This window comes from Eleutherodactylus coqui, chromosome 2 (genome assembly GCF_035609145.1).
Source record: "Eleutherodactylus coqui strain aEleCoq1 chromosome 2, aEleCoq1.hap1, whole genome shotgun sequence".
Classification (NCBI taxonomy): domain Eukaryota; kingdom Metazoa; phylum Chordata; class Amphibia; order Anura; family Eleutherodactylidae; genus Eleutherodactylus; species Eleutherodactylus coqui.
Window position 1 is genome coordinate 11,444,814 of NC_089838.1, and position 18,048 is coordinate 11,462,861.

At 48.9% G+C, this 18,048-nt stretch overlaps 2 protein-coding genes across 2 annotated transcripts in view; both read right to left on the reverse strand.

Moving 5' to 3' along the window:
* Positions 1 to 540: 540 nt before the first annotated feature.
* On the reverse strand, positions 541 to 5,928 carry STMP1 (short transmembrane mitochondrial protein 1). The gene is made up of 3 exons (XM_066589398.1): positions 5,819 to 5,928; positions 1,016 to 1,069; positions 541 to 938 (listed from the first exon to the last, which is right to left on the reverse strand). The coding sequence occupies exons 1-3, from the start codon at positions 5,831 to 5,833 to the stop codon at positions 861 to 863; spliced, it is 147 nt and encodes a 48-aa protein (XP_066445495.1). The 5' UTR covers positions 5,834 to 5,928; the 3' UTR covers positions 541 to 860.
* A 3,853-nt stretch (positions 5,929 to 9,781) lies between these two features.
* NUP205 (nucleoporin 205) overlaps positions 9,782 to 18,048 on the reverse strand; it is a 62,148-nt gene continuing 53,881 nt past the window's right edge. Inside the window, exons 39-43 of the mRNA XM_066590346.1 lie at positions 13,525 to 13,691; positions 13,324 to 13,447; positions 12,708 to 12,818; positions 12,552 to 12,622; positions 9,782 to 10,081 (exon numbers count right to left, since the gene is read on the reverse strand). Of these exons, the coding sequence (XP_066446443.1) occupies positions 9,929 to 10,081; positions 12,552 to 12,622; positions 12,708 to 12,818; positions 13,324 to 13,447; positions 13,525 to 13,691 (626 nt within the window). The 3' untranslated portion in view covers positions 9,782 to 9,928. The remainder of the gene's footprint in view (positions 10,082 to 12,551; positions 12,623 to 12,707; positions 12,819 to 13,323; positions 13,448 to 13,524; positions 13,692 to 18,048) is intronic.

Consider the following 18,048-nt stretch of genomic DNA (forward strand, 5'->3'; position numbering starts at 1 on the left):
GACAAGCCGATGATCTCCATGGCAACCTGTAAACAAAGCAGTGCAGGAGTTTAAAAATAGAAGCGGGAAGTTGCCAACAGAACCATAATATCTTCCTGCTTCTTTGTTTAAAGTCCTGCACTGTTCTCTGTGGGACTGTGCAGGCAGAGATAATGCCACAGCTTATGGCAATGTGCTCTGCAGGTCCCATAGTGAAACGTAGCCCGGAAATCTTCCGGGCTATATCGCTATGGGCAGTGCCACTCAAGGGGTTAAAAGGGGTTGGCTATGATTCTTGACTACCAGTGCAGGTCAGGATATTCAGTGATTGGTTTTAGGTCAAGATGGGCCAAACTTAGTTTTAGAAAAACTTTTTGAACTTTTCTAACTGTCCCACTAAAAAGTCTCAATCTTTCTAAAGGAGTCATGGAGAAAAGATACTAGGCACATTTTTGTGCCCACTAGTTGGCACTCGGAGTGGTATAGTGGGCACCTATGTACCACCAGTACAATCCAACTGGGCAGATAACCAAGAATCTATAGGCACAAGACATTTCCATCTTACAATAAACATATAACTTTATTAAACCTTTCAAAAGCTAAAAACTACAACATATTGTGCAGTCTTAAGTCCCTCTAGCCTCCCAGGGGTAATGGAAACCATCAGAAATGCCGCAGAGATACAGAAGAGGAGCAGCGGGAGAAACCTTTGGAAGATTCCCATCAGGAGGAAAAGACGCATAACAGGTCCAGCTGTCCGGAGTCTCGGGTCCAAGCTCGATCCTCCGGATTTGTGGCGCCCTCCATCCCATTATAGATATGTATGTATACACAAGGTCTACTAAATGCAGAAGTCAGCAGGTCACGGCGATCGATGATCGTCACTTATCGCTGGGAGGTTTCTTTTTTACTTCCAAATCCTTTTTGAACTCTTCCACTTTCTTTCCTATATCCGGCACCTTGAGGAGGGTGAAAAGACAATATAAGTTGCCGGAAGGATGTGCAGGGGGCACACAGGATGGCATCATACACCCACCTCATAGTTCTGCGCCAGGTACATCCCCACCACGTTTCCGAAGGCGAATCCCAGCTGCAGCAGAGAAACACACAAGTCAACCATATGGAGTCACAACTTCCTAAACCCAAGTTAATGTGGGGCATTTGGGCAACAGTCTGTGTACGCAGCTCCTACGTAAAGCCATGCGTATCTGAGGCTACAGATAAACCGTGTATAGACTGTTCCTGCAGTCATGCGTTATTCCCCACCCCCATCTATTATGTGTAGGTTATCAATAAGAGGGGGCAGAGGGAAAGAAGTAACATGACTGCAGGTTTTTTTGTCGTAACCTTGGAGACACACGTGTCTGCATAGGAGCTGTGCACACAAAACGGCGGGAGATTTTTTAATCAAGACTATTTGCAAAGTTGCTTTTTTTCTTTTATTTCTGATGTATTGGAGCAATAAAAAAAACAAAAAACAGGAAAAAAAATTGTTGCAAAAATCCACACCTTTTAACCTTTGCATGCCATTTACGTTTTCGGCATACGAGGTTTGTATGGAGCACGATCTGCAGCTAATCCCACCCCATACACAAAGGGTGCCAGCGTACTTTGACAGCAGACACCCACCTGCAGTAATCTCAATCAGCGTGAGAACCGATTGCGGCTGTTAAATGTTCCGATCGGTATTCTGGGGTCCCAAATGCCCCTTCCTCACGGGACGAGATCGCGAAGTGCCGATCAATTGCTATGGCAGTATGGGGTCTTCTGAAGGCCCCCAGGGCTGCCATAACTGATTGCCTATCAAGCCATGCCTTGATAGACTGCCTATCAGACCGTGATATAATGTAATACCATGGTATTGCATTATACTCTATGAGCGGTTACTGTGGGTGCCATGTTAGGGGAGGTTGGTAGGAGCTCGGAGAGAACAACAAAGGCTTCACATCATGACAAGGTGCCGCACAGGATGACTAGGTGCCGCACAGGATGACTAGGTGCCGCACAGGATGACTAGGTGCCGCACAGGATGACTAGGTGCCGCACAGGATGACTAGGTGCCGCACAGGATGACTAGGTGCCGCACAGGATGACTAGGTGCCGCACAGGATGACTAGGTGCCGCACAGGATGACTAGGTGCCGCACAGGATGACTAGGTGCCGCACAGGATGACTAGGTGCCGCACAGGATGACTAGGTGCCGCACATCATGACAAGGTGCCGCACATCATGACAAGGTGCCGCACAGGATGACTATCTTTATTATTCCTTTAGTATTTCCATTCAGTATTTCTTGTTTTATGTTAGAAACGTCTTTCGCTCTTTAGACAAGGAACAAAGACAGAGCTGCATTCTGGGTAAAACAGGTCTTGTGTCGGATGTAGATGTTCTCTTACAGTGCGATCAAACTACTTCAAGTTCACTATGGCGGCTAAAAAAAATGTAACAATGATTTTAAAAAGTTTTGTTAAAACTAGAAAAAATAAAAAAGTTAAAAAACCAACAAACCGTTTCTCCAGATCTATAAAAAAAATAAACAAAAAAACTCCAAACCTAGTAAGGCATTATTTATACCGCACGGCGAATGTCAGACAAAAAAATGTAAATTACAGAAACGCCAAAATTGTGTTTCTCGGGTCAACAAGAAAAAAAAAATGTAATAAAAAAAAAAGTGTTGGAAAAAACTTTTATGTACTCTGAAATGGTACCAATAGACGTTACAGGAAGTCCTGCAAAAAAGCGAGAAGTCACACAGAAAAATAACAAAAGTTACGGCGGCGGAGAAAAATAAAAATTTTTGTTATCGATCTTTTACTGAATGTGTCTCAAATTGGAAATGCAGGTTCGAAAACGTCAGGTTGAAAGACGCAGAAGATGCGACAAAGTGGGACCCGCAGGTTTAGAAGGAGTTAGAAATGTAATTATTTGGTAACGGAAGATGACAAACATTTGTATTATTGAAGTACAGAATTCGCCCTAAAACAGAGCATGCTGGGATATTTCCCCACAAGCGGAAAATTGCAGCAGATTTTTGTTCGTGGGCAGGACAAAACACTTCGCATAGCATGCTGTGGGCGGAATTTGCCATGGAGTCCGGAGGCGGACGTCCTCTCCGGATTCCGCAATGCAAATCTGCCCGTGCGCGGCGGCGTAAGGCAGCGCATCTAACTGGATCCGTCGGTATATGGCCAAGGAGATAATGATCTAAATTCTCCAACCATGTTGGAGTGATGATCTAATAAAGCGCTGGAGGTTCACGCTCTAAGGGTGCATTCACACAACCATATATCGGCCGCGTATTCACGCTGGCCAATATACGGCGTCCCTCTCTGCAGGGGGAGGAGGCTGGAAGAGCCGGGAGCAGTGCTCTGAGCTGTGCTCTCTGCCTCCTCTCCGCCCCTCTGCACTATTTGCAATGAGAGGAGGCGGAATGGGGGCGGGGCTAAGTTCTGGGATTTAGCTTTGCCCCATCCCACCGACCCTCATTGAAAATAGTGTAGGAGGGTGGAGAGGAGGCAGAGAGGGGGCGGGAGCTCAGAGCACTGCTCCTGGCTCTTCCAGCCTCCCCCCCTGCAGAGAGGGACGCCGTATATCGGCTGGCGTGAATACCCGGCTGATATACGGTCGTCTGAATGCACCCTAAAGCGGATATTGTCTGGAATCATATATTTATACTTATTTCTTGCACCATTTTTTCCCAGTTTGCAATTTCTTCAAAGCAAAACCTTCTCTGCCCATTGAGAAAAAAAAAAACATACCGTGTCCTTAAGGGGTTAACCCCACTATCTCATTATATTCTGTTAGAATGACTGCAGGTCCCAATATCCTAGAAGCTGAGACATGAGGCGCTGCTGTGGCATGGAGGGACCCAGGGCCACTTTACCCACAGAGCACATGGTGCACTTGTTTGGGGCTCCCTGGCAGCGGCCTGTTCTCAGCTGCGAACCTGAGAATGCTGGGTGGGCACAGTAGGCAGGCTGACTGGTATGTTTAATAGGTCACACCCCAACTGAAGAGGTGAAATCTGCTGTGAATCTGAACCAAGATCCGCACCAAATCCACCACCTTTAGGGGTATCAGCAGAACGATGTACTGGAAGAAGTCTTCATGGTGGTCTGGGCAAGATAGAAAGTGGGGCCTGTTTGGGGTGAAGAGCTGGCTTGCAGTGGAATAGGAAAAAAAGTGGAGTTGTGTTAGAAGCAGAAAACTGAAGGAAAAAGACGAGCAGCTGAACCTGGAGAGGCGGACCATCAGCGTCGGGCCACACCAGGTGATCGCTATAGTAAGCAGTCAGCTGAGTATACAGTTATTTTTTGAGGCACCCAAAACTTCAGAGGGGCCCACAAGACCCCTTCACAATTGGCCCACCCAGGTGTTAAAACGGCCCTGGAGGGCACAAGGGGGTCAGATCATGGCAGCTCCTATACCAACAGGCCATAGCTGTGCCGCTAAATGTGTGTAACTACAAATACCAGCATGCAGTCGAATATTTCTGTATAACCCAAACAGCAGCATTAAAAACTTTTGTTTTTGAAGTCGGGAACTCTGAGCCTCCAGAGAACTGAAGACAGTTCCTTAATTTTCAGAATCTTGGTGGGTTTCACGACAACAGCAACACCCCTCCCCGCAACGTACATCACAGAGGTGCAGGGTAGGTATGAACCCAGCGGGTGTTGGCAGTTTACGACAGCGGGTACCAACAGCTGCGGTCTGTGCCATCTCCAATTGCCGCGGTTTGACCGCTTACATGCGCGTTCAGTGCTGACCATGGCATGTAAAAGGTCACCCGGATGGAGGGCGGCTATCGGTTTTACCCGTGGTGCGACGACGTGCTGCCATTGGTGGCCAATGTCTTCAACCGTATTCAGTCCTGCCTATGGCATGGCTTAACGGGGGTTGTACCAGAAGTTCATGTTATACACTATCCATAGGATTGGGGATAACTTGCCGATTGGTGGGGGTTTCACCGCTGGGACCCCTGCCAATCTGAAGAACGGGAGTCCTGGAGTCCTGTTGTCCCTGTCCTCCCCTCTGCAGGACTACTGCCTCCCCGTGGTGAGGAGAAGATGATGCAACGCAGGTCACATTCACTTTCAATGACCCTTCCGGCAGCCCTATTGAAATGAATGGAGGGCTGACAGCTCATGTGTGGCAGCACTCTACTCATGTGTGGCAGCGCTCTACTCATGTGTGGCAGCGCTCTACTCATGTGTGGCAGCGCTCTACTCAGAGAGAAGGTGAGAAGTGACAGGAAAGCGGGACCCAGGAGTCTCAGCGGTAAGACCCCAACTGATCCGCAAGGGGGTTACTTGTAGTTGTGGTAAACCCCTAAAATATATGAGGGTGAAAGGTACAATATACTGCAATGTAAAGGTATTGTAGAAACGATCAAACAATCGCAAGTTCAAGTCCCCGAGGAGACTAAAAAAATTTATTTTACATTATATGAATTTTTAATTAAAAAAAAAAAAATGGGAAAAAGTTTTCTATTTTTAATAAAACGATCAAAAATGCTAAAACACACATCTGGCCATGTCAATAGGATAATAAAGTTATAGCTTTTTGAATGTAGGGATGAAAAAAAAAATGTTTCGTAGTTAAAGGGTTAAGTAAATGCACCCTAGATGCAACAGGGATGAGAGGCCTTTAAGAACTTCCAGAATTTGACTACAAGTTTTAGGAACAGGTACTGGGACCTACGAGCCGCCCTCCTGTCTCCCTACCCTTCCAGGCATTTACTAAAGACAAGCACTAATAATAAAGTAACCCCCCTCTCCCTCTAATCTCCGGGCCCACGCCAGAAGGGGTTAATCAACCCCTGGAAACTCCTGAAACTTACCAGGAACTGTAACATTGCAGCGGCTTCCACTCCCAGCACAAGGTCTAACTCTTGCAGAGGAACAGGAAGTAGTGGGAAGCTTCAGGAAGTAGTCAGGTGGCCATTTTTGAAGTGGGCAAGTTATCGCTATGTACAGAGGTCAACAGTTGTACGGATGTGTAGTGACCTCTGGTGGCCAGGAGTGAGAATGTCATTTCACGATTATTCGCTGTTCAATAAAACGAAAGGATCACGTAAATCGCACATCAGATCTCGATGAACAAAAACCGTGTGCAATGTGAACCTGCGCTCATCAACAACAATGGGGCGCCAATAGCGGACACGCGAGTTCTGGTGTTCTCTGAAGGCTAATCGAGCTGCCCGATGCTGGGCTGTGGGCGCAGGTCCCACTACGGGACGTCAAGTCCTCATTCCACCCTCATGGAGTCCGTGTCCAATATTTTGGTCAGCAGGCCGCTGGAGGCTAGCGCTTCGATAATGGCGCCCTTAGGCTGCATTCACACGGGCGAACCCGATATCAGCCCGAGAGACTGGCGCGTGCCAACGTGCAATCGGATAGCATCGCTTCTCTGAAATCGCCGTCTCACGCAGGTTTCCCACGGACTCCAATGTGAAACATCGCATCGCACGGACCGCGAGCGCCAAGCAATGTCTTGTAAGGTCCCAATGAAAACATTCCGAGGGAGCGCCCCAAGATGGAAGGTGCGGCGGGAAGAAAATAATCCTTCGTGTGAATGAATGCGGTTAAAAGAAGGGATTTTATGGTTGTTCGTGTTTTGTGCTCCTCGCACGAGACCATTCATGTGAATGAGCCCCTAGACCGGCTTCACTTTTGCGCACCTTACCGTTGCGTCTTAGCAGATCGCACAATGCTTTTTTGCGTGCGCATCGCCGTATTTACTGTAGTTTGTGTACCTGAATACGTTCATTTGCGCACGCCAAACAAACGCACCAAGTCAAATGGCTAATTAGTCTTAACCCTTTCCAATCCACTGTCTGACCTCTGAAGACATTATGATTTAAGGCTGTACAGCTCCGATGTTGGAAGACGTCCGTCAGGGTTCTCTTACTGTATACTGCCAGCCTCTCTGGTGTCGGAGCCTATCCAACATGTCACCTCATGCAGTACCGGCTTTAGCCAGCAGATAGCGCTGTTGTAGAAGGGCAGAAAAAAAGTAAGCCCCCTAGGAAAACCAGGATACAAATTGGATTGGAAAGGGTTAACTCCTTCCTGGCGCAGGCTTTTTTTCCTACACAATTACGCAGGGTTTCACGCATGTTCTTGTACATTGACCTTTGGTGCGCAAATACACAAAAAAATAGAACACTTTTTTTTTTTTACTTGCGCAAAATATGTGAATGCGACTGAACGTATTGATACAATGTGTTCTATTCACTGCGTATTGCGAGTTCACATATGTCCATGTGGAGCCGGCCTTTCACGCTTGTCCTTGCGTATATTTGCCCACCCCCCACCTCTAGATGCGCAAATACAAAGAAAAATAGAACATGCTTTTTTTTTTTTGCACAAAAAAATGTGTGCGCAAAACATGGAAATGTGAACAAACCCAAAGAAATCAGTGGGTTATAATCTCTGCATATGGCGTGTGCGAATGGTGCGGGTTAGCTGACCTTCCGTACGGAAAATCCACAGCATTTACAGCAGCAGCGGATGAGGCTTTAAAAAACACGTCCGCAGGCTGCGAACAAAAATCTGCGAAAAACCCGCGAGAAAACTGAAGGGCGGTGCGGAATATAAGTCTGCCAGTTTTATTACCGCTTACACGGTGGAGGAGAATGTCCGCATTCCACAGCGAGTCAGCCCCGTGTGATCGCGCCCCAAGGCTATTACATTGGTTGTGTAATAGCGCCAATTACCAGGTTGCAAGTTCAGCCAGGCAACCATCAGAAAAACGTGAAAAACAGACCGTGCAAGATCCGTGCATGTGCTACCTTTGGACGTTCTCTCGCATCGCCCATTGTTTTCAATGGGGTTGGCGGCAGCATGGCGCCACATACCAGGTGTATGCGATGCGATGTTTCTCCATTGGAAACAATAGGAGAAACTCCCCGATCCCAACAGCCGCGGCGCTACTTTCCATGAAGTGATGCGGTTTTGATCTGCAGGGACGTTGCATGTCGGTGAGCGTAATATCGGGCTGTGAAGTTAGCCTGACCTCACAAGCGCCGCACGTGCTGTAAAAACACGCAGCATCCACAAGTGCAAGCTATGCGGACAAGACCGAAAAACGTCTTCTCCACGCGGAGCGGAAAAATTCCTCGTGTATCTACGGGGTATTTAAAATATTCCAAATCCGCAGAACGCCAATCTATGCTGCAGATTTTAATGCATTATATCCTTCGTTATGCCAACCCGCGCCATTTAGGCACAGATTTGGCCGCCGTGACTAAGCCGACACACAAGCAGCCAGCCAGCTACATTTCATCTGTACGACAGGTGTAGGAATGTTACATTGAAGTCGCTCGCTTGTCACCCGCCATGTTTAAAAGGGTTGGCCCATCTCAGCAGTTTATGGACGAGACGAGGAACCCGCGCCGTTTTCCCGACCGCCTCGCTGAGTGCTAAAGAAATAGTCTCTTAATAGAAGTGAATGGGAGCTGCAAAAACAGCGTAAGGCCGCACCGTGGCTATTTACGAAGACGTGGACAGGAAACAGACGCGGGTTTCTCGTTTCCACCGTGAAATGATGAGATGGGACAACCCAGTGAAGTCCTCAAGAGGGGTGAATATACACCGATACAACATATACAGTATGAACATACAATGTGAGGTGCAAGATGAGGATACGAGGATCACATTTCTCCAAAAATAAGACACTGTCATAAATTTTTGCTCCCGAAAAAGGGTGCTAGGTCTTATTTTCGGGGGAAGTCTTCTTATACTAACCCAGCGTGCTCAGTCCAGGTCCCCTCCCGCTCCTCTCCCGAGTCCCAACGAGGTTCCTGCCCGCCTGGGGCCGTTCGTACTTCACTTCCGCGTTACGGTATTTATAAATACCACCTCCAGGAAGCGATGGCTGTGATTGGCTGAGCAGCGGTCGAAGAACCAATCAATGCAGTGCTGGATGAACCAATGCAATGGCTGTGATTGTTTATCTAGCGCTGCATTGATTGGCTGATCAGCGATGGAAGAACCAATCACAGCTATCGCTTTTTGGAGGTGGGATTTATGAATCCTGTAACCAGGAAGTGATGTTGTACGAGCGGCTGAGGTATGCGGGGGCCACACAGAACCTCTAGAGAGCAGCGGGAGGGACCTGGACCGAGCCAGTTAGGTAATGTATTTTTTTTTTATTTTTATGTTTGGTAACTAGGGCTTAAATTTCAAGCCTCCTTGAAAAGTTTTATTTGCGGGGGAACAGGGTAGCCAAGAAGCTCCATAACTGTAGGTCGAGTTCTTGTGCACCACGCAAGCCGACACCTTGAACCCCCATAACAATGTCAGAAACAAATGCCCCATAAACAGCACATTATTCTTGTTATCTGCAGCCACCACTAGGGGGAGTTCACTGTATATTGGTTATACATTGAAATCAGTGCTCCCTCTAGTGGTGACATCAGGCGGACAGATTTTTTTTTCAATATTAATGGATATTCCAAGAGTTTTCTTCCTTAGGATAGGTCATCAATATCAGATCAGTGAGCATCCGACAACCAGAATCCCCACTGACTCGCTGCAGGAACTAGAACAGATCTATATGTGGTGCAGAATTATCTGGACATCGGTCTGTGCTGTAGTAGATGTACTGTACTGCTGCTGGGCCCCCCAGTGATCTGCTGTAATATGGGGTGGACCTTGGCAGCACGTGTTCAATTTCCCAGCAGCACCACTAGAGGTGAGCTAAAGCATTACACGGTACATACTGATAACACCCATTAACAAAGTTTCAGACGTTCTGGATTATTGGATGCTGGATTTAAGGAAGTCGACTGTACGCGATGTTCCAGCCTTATTATGAAAGGGAAGTTTTTAATGGTTTTTGAGCAAAATTAGAAAAGTGACATTTTTTTGGAAAAAGTGGAAAAGTCCATAATTTATAAGGTAGAAAATGCATTGTGTACATTTGGATTGTTTTTTCTCAGTGCGGATCAGGCTCTGGATACTCGTAGGAGACCTCGTATCCTCCGGAGCAGAGCCTGGATGAAGCTGTGCCGAGATCTCACTTTACAGTACATGCTCTCAATATCCAGCAGTCTCTTCTGCAGGGACTCGCCAAAGAGGTTGGCACCTTCTCTCTGGAGCTGTAGATAAAAAAAAAAACGATAGCGTTAGAAAGGAGTCCTAAAAAGTGTTTCCCCATTGAACACAGTTTTGATCCTGCTAGTAATAGTCCTGTGATCACAGCAGCATCAGCACTGATTCAAGTTGGCAGTCTCTGCAGCTGTAGAGGGCTAGACGTGACAAGTGTAATGTGAGATAGCATAGATACATAAAAGGAAGGCTTCATAAAGGTGCTGCAGACGAGGACATTTTGGACCATTAAAGGGGTTTCCCCATTAAAGACATTTAATTAATTATAAATTCCTTATCACTGGTGGTCTGACTGCTGAGGCCTCCAGCTTTCTTCACTTCTACGGGACAGCCAGTGATTGATCTGCTCAGCAATTTCCCTCCATCCCAAAGAAGTGAGGGCAACGGTGGTCACACATGTAAATGGAACAAGAGTGCACATGGGGCATGGGAGTGCAAGTCTCAGACATTTATCCCCTTTAATGGGAAAATCCCTTTAAGCGTTCAAATGTTCACTTAACTCTTCAGCACCTTTATGTATAGTATGTACTTTTTACAAGGGATGACTGTCAGATGCTTAAGTGCCCGACAGCCATCCCAACTATTACTCCTACACTTTCACACAGGAGTGATGATCACTCACTGAATAGAAGAGGAACGAGACGAAGATCTCTCTCGGCTGTCCGCCTCCAATCAAAGAAAAATGGCAGTTGTTCAACAACTGTCTATTTAAACAGGCTGACAGTCGTTTTGTCTTTAGGTGATGGAAAACCCAAGCGACTCAAACAATTGAGCGATTCTTGCTCACCAGTCCAGTCCCATGGTTACAGAGGATGTCAGTCTCCCGTTTTCAGTGATCATTTGGGTGACTATTGACCTGTGTAAAAGTATTCCTCAGCTAGATCACATACTTCCCCCTGCTTCCCCCTCCCCTCTCCAATTGCAGAGACTTCCAACTTGAATATGTGCTGATGCTGCTGTAATCACATGACTATTACTAGCAGTGCCACAGATTTACATTTACTAGCAGGTTCCCTCTACAGGCACAAAAAGGTCTTAGAATTACCTGTTTATGTCATTTCAGCTATAGCTCTATCTCCTTAAACTAAGATTCTCTGAGAGGGAGGAAGTAAAGGGAAAACTCCTATTCTGCCCTATAATGAAATGGAGTGTGCAGCTTGCAAGTCAATGAAACGAATACATAGCATAGAGCATCGATTTTCTCAATTATAGATTAGAAACTTGAATTAAAGCATACCAAAGTTTTAAAAAAGTTTTCACAAGCAGCCCGGGTCATCATTGGCCGCAGTTTTGCTAATGTTTGCACCCAGTTTTCCATGTAAATTTTCATATTTTTCTGCGGCCCTGCTGTTTGAAATCAATTTACAGCGCAGTGGGAGTGTCCTAAGCAATCATTCTACCAGTACTGTACTGCCCGGGACATCTCATGCTGCCTTGCATAGCTCTTCTCCAATGAGCTGCAAGGCAGCATCTGAATGCCCACCCCTCTGCTATATGTAGTAACTAATGACCTATTGCTAGGGAAGCCAAATACCTAACAACAGGTAGTGGATTGCAATGGTGATAGAAGGGAAAGCCTTAGTGGTGGGCTCACCAAACTTTATTATTAGTGGTAAAACAAAAATATATTTAATGCAAGTGTGTTACAAGATTGAGGATGGACAGATAGGATGAGGATGGCTATTAGAGGAGCAAAAGTAGTGTTTAAAGCTACTGTCCATTTAAAGGCGTTGTACTGTTACTGGACAACATCCCCATAATATCAGCCCCTGCGATAAAATAATAAACGAAGCTATACATACCCCCACCGTCATGACTGGGATCCAGCGCTGCAGTCCCGCAGTTTGTTGCGACAGCAGCCATTGCCGGACGTCATGTGACCATGCCACCAAACAGAAACTGCAGCGTCACGTTCCCAAAGTCCAAGCATCATGGTGCTCAGGATAGGAATGCTAATGCCAGGAGAGCAAGTGGTGACGCTGCAGCCTCCGATTACCTGCAGTGGTCCCCTGCATCCCAGTGTCAGCCGCTGTCACAACAAAGGCCGGTACCACAGCGGGACTGCAACACTGGATCTCATCTGTGGCGGAGGGGTAAGTATATCTCTGTTTATTATTTTACCACATGGGGGTGCTATTAAAGGGATGTTGTCCCCCTTTAAGAAGTTGGACACCAGAGGTTCAGTTCAGAGCCTCCCTTGCAAATTTGGTTAAACGACAAAGAAAAAAAATAGCTCAGCGCCATTTTTCCTGTATAATGCCAGACACCAACAGAAACCTTACAGACCCCATTACAGTCAACGGGATCGGTCCGGTGTAGTTTGTGTCCGGCACATGCCAGGTTTGGCACCTCCGTTATTTCCCTTGTTCTGCTCCTACGATGGAAAGTAGTAACAGCGGACAGCACCAATGTGAATGAGCCCTTAAAGGGAAAAAATAAACAGAAGAATCCAACTCTCACCATTTCCACGTCCTGCTGGCTCAGTTTGTTCGGCGCCCTGGGGTCGGCGCTGCGGTTGCTATTTAGTGTGTCTGCCAAGAAAGAAGTAAATGTTATGTTTCCGCGGCCGCCAACCGATACTTATTTGCGCTAATACTGCGACTTATCAGAACTTACCTTGGAATCTTCTGCTAGAGAACAACGTGTCCTGGCTGTCACTGGGGGTGCACTGAAGCAAGTAGTACTCTAGGTGGCGCCATAAGATGAAGAGGCAGGTTTCTATGATATCTTTGGCAACAGCTGGTTAAGGAGAACATGTGAAGTTTGTATGGATATGGGCAGATCAGCGGCGCGGGATGAGTGGTTACTTTTGCTCGGAACCCTGGCCGATCAGCTGATTGGACGCCTGCTGTCAGTGCCGCAACACACAGGCGTATGAAGCGTAAGCCGCTGCTCCGACCCATGTAGTGGCCGCCACTTGTAACTGCAGGTGCAACTCCCATGAGACTCCAGCGACCAATTACATGCACTGTCCACTCACTACACAGGGGTTGGAGCAGCAGCTTTCGCTGTGTACCCGTGTGTTGCAACGCTAACAGCGGGCACGTGTCGGACCCTGCCGATCAACTATTGATCTTGAAGAGGGTGGGTGCAAGGACGCACATATTTCATTGAAGGACACTACAGTCAGCCTATCGCTAGCCGAACGGCAGATAACAGGGAGCAACAGACTGCATTCTAGCTCACAGTGCTTGGACCCCTCCCATCTATTACATTAGAACAGAAAGGATACAGCAGCAGATGGACAGCAGCTTGGCTCTGCTATTGATGAGCTTCACCAGCCTCCGCCGCGCCAGCAAATACTTCTGAGTGGTTGATATTTTATCTACTCCGACCGGCGTCTCGGACTGGCACAACTAGGGCGCAAACAAAAATAAGTCAGAAGCACGATGATATGGATGGGCAGGCACACACGGAGGAGCCCAGCGGATACCTCTTTGATCTCATCCGGAGGCAGTTGCTCCACATTCTGTAGTTTGCTGACGCTCTGCCGGTGGATGTCGTAGTAGGTGAAGAAGTCGCTGGAGCATTGCTTCAACAGGGACAACACGATGCCCAAACTGGGCAGCCGCCAGGAGGGAAACAGCGACGTCTGGGGCTCTGAAGAAGAAGCAGAATGTCAGTTGGTCATACGCAGTCTGGGTCCGTCTAGACGAGCCAGTTGGTCATGCGCAGTCTGGGTCCGTCTAGACGAGCCAGTTGGTCATGCGCAGTCAGGGTCCGTCTAGACGAGCCAGTTGGTCATGCGCAGTCTGGGTCCGTCTACACGAGCCAGTTGGTCATGCGCAGTCTGGGTCCGTCTACACGAGCCAGTTGGTCATGCGCAGTCTGGGTCCGTCTACACGAGCCAGTTGGTCATGCGCAGTCTGGGTCCGTCTACACGAGCCAGTTGGTCATGCGCAGTCTGGGTCCGTCTACACGAGCCAGTTGGTCATGCGCAGTCTGGGTCCGTCTACACGAGCCAGTTGGTCATGCGCAGTCTGGGTCCGTCTACACGAGCCAGTTGGTCATGCGCAGTCTGGGTCCGTCTACACGAGCCAGTTGGTCATGCGCAGTCTGGGTCCGTCTACACGAGCCAGTTGGTCATGCGCAGTCTGGGTCCGTCTACACGAGCCAGTTGGTCATGCGCAGTCTGGGTCCGTCTACACGAGCCAGTTGGTCATGCGCAGTCTGGGTCCGTCTACACGAGCCAGTTGGTCATGCGCAGTCTGGGTCCGTCTACACGAGCCAGTTGGTCATGCGCAGTCTGGGTCCGTCTACACGAGCCAGTTGGTCATGCGCAGTCTGGGTCCGTCTACACGAGCCAGTTGGTCATGCGCAGCCTGGGTCCGTCTACACGAGCCAGTTGGTCATGCGCAGTCTGGGTCCGTCTACACGAGCCAGTTGGTCATGCGCAGTCTGGGTCCGTCTACACGAGCCAGTTGGTCATGCGCAGTCTGGGTCCGTCTACACGAGCCAGTTGGTCATGCGCAGTCTGGGTCCGTCTACACGAGCCAGTTGGTCATGCGCAGTCTGGGTCCGTCTACACGAGCCAGTTGGTCATGCGCAGCCTGGGTCCGTCTACACGAGCCAGTTGGTCATGCGCAGCCTGGGTCCGTCTACACGAGCCAGTTGGTCATGCGCAGCCTGGGTCCGTCTACACGAGCCAGTTGGTCATGCGCAGCCTGGGTCCGTCTACACGAGCCAGTTGGTCATGCGCAGCCTGGGTCCGTCTACACGAGCCAGTTGGTCATGCGCAGCCTGGGTCCGTCTACACGAGCCAGTTGGTCATGCGCAGCCTGGGTCCGTCTACACGAGCCAGTTGGTCATGCGCAGCCTGGGTCCGTCTACACGAGCCAGTTGGTCATGCGCAGCCTGGGTCCGTCTACACGAGCCAGTTGGTCATGCGCAGTCTGGGTCCGTCTACACGAGCCAGTTGGTCATGCGCAGTCTGGGTCCGTCTACACGAGCCAGTTGGTCATGCGCAGTCTGGGTCCGTCTACACGAGCCAGTTGGTCATGCGCAGTCTGGGTCCGTCTACACGAGCCAGTTGGTCATACGCAGTCAGGGTCCGTCTACATGAGCCAGTTGGTCCTACGCAGTCAGGGTCCGTCTACACGAGCCAGTTGGTCCTACGCAGTCAGGGTCCGTTGGATGCAACGATTTTTGGGGATTTTCACCTCTACCCGATTAGCATGTGCAGCAATGCGGAAGGGAGGTTCTCTGCCTTTGGCGCCATAGGCCTCCCCTACTGATCCAATGTGAAATAACTGATTTGGAAACCGCTAAGCCAGGTTTGGGGTCTTCTGGAATCACAAAAAGAGCCTCTGAGCGCCTGAGAGAAGTCATCTGGGACAGATAAACCCTCAAGACCGAACCATGTCCAATTTACAAAGAGCGGATTTCTTCGGGTGCGTGGCGGAGGGGCAGAAAGGCGGCAAAATTATGTCCTCATTGCCGTGGCAGGCCGACACCACCTTACGTATTACTACCTAGTCCTCATGGAAGACAGTGAACAAGGCTGCTAACTCAGAAACCCTGCAGATGGAAGTGATCGCCACTAAAAAGGCTATATTACAGGACAAAAGACGAGCTGCGATGTTGTGCGACGGCATGAAAGGGTGAACCTGCAGCGCGTCCAGTACAAGATTAAAAGGTCCCAAGAAGGAATAGGATAAAAATATGGAGGAGCGGCGTAAGCGGCCCCTTGTAGAAAGTTATGGACAGCTGATTTGGAGGCCAAAAGGATGTTGAAAAAGAAGAGACAACTCTGATGTTGGACCCTTCGAGAACCTAAGACACAGTCCCAGGGCCAAAGCTTCTTGTAGAAAAGACAGAAGATGAGATAGCAAAAAACGTACGGGACGGAAGTCGCGTTGTCTGCACCCAAGGAAGAACGTCTTCCAGACACTATGATAAACTCAGGTAAAGGAAAGTTTCCTGGCCTTCATTATCATATAGGTTTTGGCATTGCAGCTTCAACCACCATGCCATTAAAAGAAGTGTGGGAAAAGGGGGTCTCTGTACGAGAAGATCTTCTGGAAGACGGAGGGACCACATAGCAACGCCATTCCGGCACGATGAGAAATACTGGCCGGCCCTCCAACTTGACCTTCTTGAAAAGTCAAGATCTGAGAGGAAAGCGAAGGAAGATGGTAACTGGTAGTCGGTCCACGGAATTACTAGGGCATCCACTGCTCGAGCCTGAGGGTCCTGAGATCTGGACACGTAGGGTGGAAGTTTAAGGTTGAATCTGGATGCCATCAGCCTGACGTCCGGATGACCCCATGTCTGACTGAGCTTGTGAAACACAACGGGATGTAATCTTCAGTATCCCGGGTGGACTGCTCTTGTGCTCAGGAGGTCGGCTGTGCAATTGTCCACACCTGGCTTGAGAGTGCCAGAAAGTGACTTCCGGCCCATGTCAGCATCTTCACTGCTTCTGCTACAACCGCCGAGCTGATGGTCCCTGCTCGATGATTTATGCACTCAATGACCATCGAATTGTCGATTTAGATCTGGAAGGGGAGGCCCATCACCTGGAGCACAAAGTGCTGAAGTGACAGAAGAATGGACCCAAGTCCTAGGAGGTTTATCAAAAGTGTGGATTAATGTCCAAGTGCCCTGCGCTTTTAGCTTTTGCAGCATAACCTCCCGCAGTTGGAAACAGGACGCTGCCGGACGCGCTTCCAAGGGAGAGAGCCTCAGTGCCTCTGGACAAGTCACCCTTCGCTGGCATTGAGGTAAAAGAAGTGGTAATGGGGGCTCGGAGAGCAGACATACTCACCACTCCAATGAAGAAGAAATTGAGGGCAATTACATCCCCCCCACCCGGGCGCGGCGGACTAATCCACCTCCTTCCCCTCGGAATGGGTACCAAGTGGACATATGTGCTGATAGCAGTGGAGGGAGGCCCCGCCACAAAAACAGATATTTTTGGTATAACTTACCGTAAAATCTCTTTCTCGTCGCGTTCATTGGGGGCCACAGCCTAGACCATGGGATATAGCCACTGCCCTAGGAGGCGACACTAAGCAAAAAAGTGTTAGCTCCTCCCTACCTGGCTATATCCCCCCTGCAGGCACTCAGCTAATTAGTCTGTCTGCAAGCAGTAGGAAGCCAGTGGGAGTAAAATTATACATATTATGTTTTATACATACCAAAACGAACTCTTTGGCACAATTTTCTGCCGAACCATGACCGAAGAACAGAAAGTTCCAGCAACCGCCTAAATAAATAAGGGGTGGGTGCTGTGGCCCCCAATGAACGCGACGAGAAAGAGATTTTACGGTAAGTTATACCAAAAATATCTGTTTCTCGTCCGTATCATTGGGGGCCACAGCCTAGACCATGGGACGTCCACAAGCAGTCCCGAAAAACAATATATTGGGTGGGCATTCAAAGTTCGGCTGTGCGGTCAACGACCGCCGCCTGCAAGATCTTCCGGCCAAGAGCGGCGTCAGATGATGCAGCTGTGTGGACCTTATAAGATTTTGAGAACATATGTAAGGAAGTCCAGGTGGCTGCCTTACCCTCCTGAAGGGCTGAGGCTCCGTGACGGACTGCCCGGTAAGCCCCTACCGCCCGTGTGGAGTGGGCCGTAACCCGAAATGGCGGCGAGCGCCCTGAGGTGCGATACGTCTCTGTTATCAGGGACCTTATCCATTTGGATAGGGTGACTTGAGGCTGCCAAGCCCCTTCGGGTCCCCTCCGGAATAACGAAGAGGGTGTCGGTCCTACGAAGCGCCTTTGTACTTTTCACATAGATCCTCAGCGCCCTTACTATGTCCAGGTGGTGCAGCATTTTTTCCTCTTTGTGTACTGGATCTGGACAAAAAGAAGGCAAGACAATTTTCTTCATTAGTATGAAACTGTGATACCACCCTTGGTAGAAACTCGGGTGATGGCCTCAGCACCACTTTGTCCTGGTGGACGGTCATATATGGCGCCTGCATAGCCAAAGCCGCCAGCTCCGAGA

Coding starts and splice junctions, on each gene's coding strand:
- STMP1 (XM_066589398.1), bottom strand. Junction 939..1,015: donor ACCTGGCGCAGAACTATGAG/GTGGGTGTATGA, acceptor ACCCTCCTCAAG/GTGCCGGATATAGGAAAGAA.